Below are 3,573 nucleotides of genomic sequence, written 5' to 3' on the forward strand. Positions count from 1 at the left end.
AAAATAAAAGTCGGTGGCGACTCTTGCTTAACCGCGACATTTTCGATTATAAAAGTCAGTTCACCGTATTACAGGCTCAGCCAACACTTTGTCTTCAACCATCTTGAATGAATACAAAGCCTGCTTCAGGTAGAGTCGATTTACCAGCGATTTGGTCATATACAAACTTTCAAGTTTCGCCCATAACCCTGATGCCGTCGTCTCCTTTGATACCTGTCGTAGAACCTTATCACCAAGGCTCAACAGAATTGCGCTGTGTGCTTTCTCGATCATAGTTGTCTTCTCCGCTGCCGTTAATGCAGCATTCATGACTGCCTCTCCCTTCAACGCTTCCAAACAACCCTGCTGAACCAGTAGGGCTTTCATCTTCAAGCGCCACAGACCGAAATCATTCACTCCAGTGAACCTTTCAATCTCATACTTTGTTGAAGGCATCTTCTCCACGCTCACCGCACCAATTTGTTGTGAAAAACGATACCAATAACAAAGTATAATAGGGAATTAGAGAGGAGAAGAAGAACACAAGAATTGGTTATAACTGCTATTCTTTCACTTTCTCTTAAAACAAGATTACAAGTTTACAAGAATAACAAATAACCTCTCTCACCCTAAATTAGGATTTGCAGCCTTAGCAATGATGAGAGACTAGTATGCTATTTATAAAAAAAAACCTAACATACTAACTAATGGGCTTTTTCAGCAAGGCCCATTACATAAGCCAACTTAATAAACAAGCTAACTTAACAAATTAGGGTTTAAACACTAAAACCTAATTTAACATGCTAACAACCCTAGCATCTTCGACATCTGCATGCTAGACCCATCTTCGACTACAACATGCACACTTCGACACCAGCATGTGAACAATCCTTCGACTTCATGCTTAACTCTGTCGAACTGTCGAACCAAGAAGCTACCCTTCGACAATACTAGAGTTCGATCCAATATCTCACACCTTCGCTACAATTTCAATATGTTGAGCTACTTCTGTGCTTGAGGATACAATGTTGTATAGGCACTGTATTCCAAAATGTATTTGGATGCTACAAAGATGGCTACAAATTGGTCAAGAGAAGAAGAACAAGATAGCTCAACAAATCCTTCACCAATTTCTGTCCAAACGTATAACTAAATCCAAAGATATGGAAGAAAGTCATTCATGCTTGCTAAAGGAACTAATAATGAAGGGAGGCTTGGAAAAGGATGAAATGGTTGAGAATGAGAAGTATATTAGAGACGCTGCAGTTAATCTCTTACTTGCAGGAAATGGAACAATTAGTTCAGGTCTCTGTTGGTTCTTTTGGCTTGTTTCAACTCATCCTAATGTGGAAGCTAAAATCATTCAAGAGATCAAAGATAATTGTGAAAATCAAGAGGAGGATTTCATCACATACTTAAGTGTGGAAAAGCTTGATAAGCTGTTGTACCTTCATGGAGCAATATATGAAACAATGAGGCTTTATCCTACTGTACCATTACATCACAACTGTGCAAATAAATCTGATGTACTACCTAGTTGACACCATGTTAGTGCAAATACAAAGTTAATAATTTCTTATTATGCAATGGGAAGGATGGAAGAAATATGGGGAGAGGATTGCTTGGAATTTAAGCCAAAGAGATGGATATCAGATAAAGGAGAGATTATACATGTTCCATCTTACAAGTTCGTAGTTTTCGGTGCAGATCCTAGAAGTTGTCTTGGGAGTTTCATATACATGTTATGGAAGGTCATTCTGTAACTCCAAAGGTTTCTATTGTTCTTCGCATGGAACATGGCTTTAAGGTCGAACTCACAAAAAGAATCATTTGATAAGTTCTGCCAAGTTAAGATTGAAATTGAACATCATTGATAAATTATGTTATGGTTTAATGTTTGTGTTTGTTAATGTTTTCTTAGCTTCTAATTGCTATTCAACGAGGTTTAAGTTCTAATTTTTGTTATTCAGTTTGCGTTAGTTCGTTTGTTGATGTTGAATGTTTCTTATATTTAGAAAATCCTATGAACGATTCATCTTCTCTACTGTGAATTTGTGATGTGAATGTGATATATGATTCTTGATTATTGTTAGAGATACGGTATGATACTCCTGGATATCTTCAAGAATCGTGTTCGTTCACTTTCCGAACAAAGTATTTCGACCCTATTCTTGTCTGGGTTCACGAAATCTTTGCGGGGATAATTCTCGAAGAACAACCTGTTTCTGACAATAGAGAACAGATCAGAATGTAGAGAGGAAGTCTGTAATTTCTTGTTCCAAATCGAGACCAAAAGACTCCTTATATAGGAGACCAATAATAGAAACAAACAGACACACCTTTTCGGAAAACAGTTATGTCTGTTGGAACGGGTGCAACTATTCAAACGAATCGTTATGTCCGTTGGGAACGGGTGCAACTATTCAAACGAAACGTTATGTCCGTTTCTATTATTCATATTCAATTACGCGTTTGGCTCGACGAGCGTGCACTCCGCACTACCCTAACTCATTTCAAACTTAACGCATAATTGCATTGGCCTATAGTAAATCACATTACTACCAAAATGCATTGATGATACTAAAATCACCAACAAACTCCCCCCCATTTTAGTATAATCCTTGATTTACTTTACAGGTATAACGATCAAACAAATGCATAGAAGAAAATGTCTTACGATTGAATTTTCATCTTAGTACAAATACACATTCCAAATATTCGAAAATCGGGGTGTCATAATGATTGAACCCGTCAATCCATTTGAATATCTAAAGATATAGTACACATATGTTTCTTACAATACTCTACTATTCATACTTGACACTTTACAAGCCATGTGTCCTTATCCATTAATAAGCATATAGGAAGCCAAGTCCAAGCTTCTTGAAGCGGCAAAACTTCATGCTCACATAGGTGATCCTTTTAATCTTGCACCTGCATTAGCAATTTTTCAAAAGAACCATTAAGAAGATATACTTCAACCTAGCCATCACTTGCAGGTCTGAGCACATACCTTGGGAAGATAAACACAATTGCTCCAATCTTTAACTATGATCTTTCCACATTGAATTCTGCTTCTAACGTTGTATTAGAAGGGAATTGGGTATACCATAACTAATAGATTTAAATGGACTTTAATCCCATCCCAATTACTGACTTTTTCACTAAGTCTCTAGCTAACCCCTTCGTCAAGTGGTCAGCTAAATTTTGTTGCGACCGAACAAACTCAATAGATATCACCCCATTCATGATTAATTCCCTAATAATACTATGTCTAATACCCAAATGTCTAGACTTTCCATTGTATATTTGACTATATGCTTTAGCCAGTGTGGCACTGCTATCACAACGGATAGAAATTGGTGATATCGGTTTAGGCCATATCGGAATCTCATATACCAAGTTCCTTAGCCATTCTGCTTCTTTACCAGCAGCAGCTAATGCTACAAACTCAGATTCCATTGTGGAACTAGTTATACATGTTTGCTTCTTGGAAGCCCATGAGATGGCACCCCCCCCAAGCAAGAACACCCATCCACTTGTAGAGGATGAATCTTCAACATTATTTATCCAACTAGCATCCGAATAACCTTC

The 3,573-nt window shown here is 37.5% G+C and overlaps 1 protein-coding gene across 1 annotated transcript; it reads left to right on the plus strand.

Annotated features, from left to right (window-relative positions):
- The first annotated feature begins 1,004 nt into the window (after nt 1-1,004).
- LOC131598186 (alkane hydroxylase MAH1-like) lies at nt 1,005-1,520 on the plus strand. Its single transcript, XM_058870811.1, has one exon. It carries the CDS (start codon nt 1,005-1,007, stop codon nt 1,518-1,520), a length of 516 nt encoding a protein of 171 aa, XP_058726794.1.
- The last annotated feature ends 2,053 nt before the right edge of the window (nt 1,521-3,573 follow it).

Source organism: Vicia villosa, linkage group LG4, assembly GCF_029867415.1.
Source record: "Vicia villosa cultivar HV-30 ecotype Madison, WI linkage group LG4, Vvil1.0, whole genome shotgun sequence".
Taxonomy (NCBI): domain Eukaryota; kingdom Viridiplantae; phylum Streptophyta; class Magnoliopsida; order Fabales; family Fabaceae; genus Vicia; species Vicia villosa.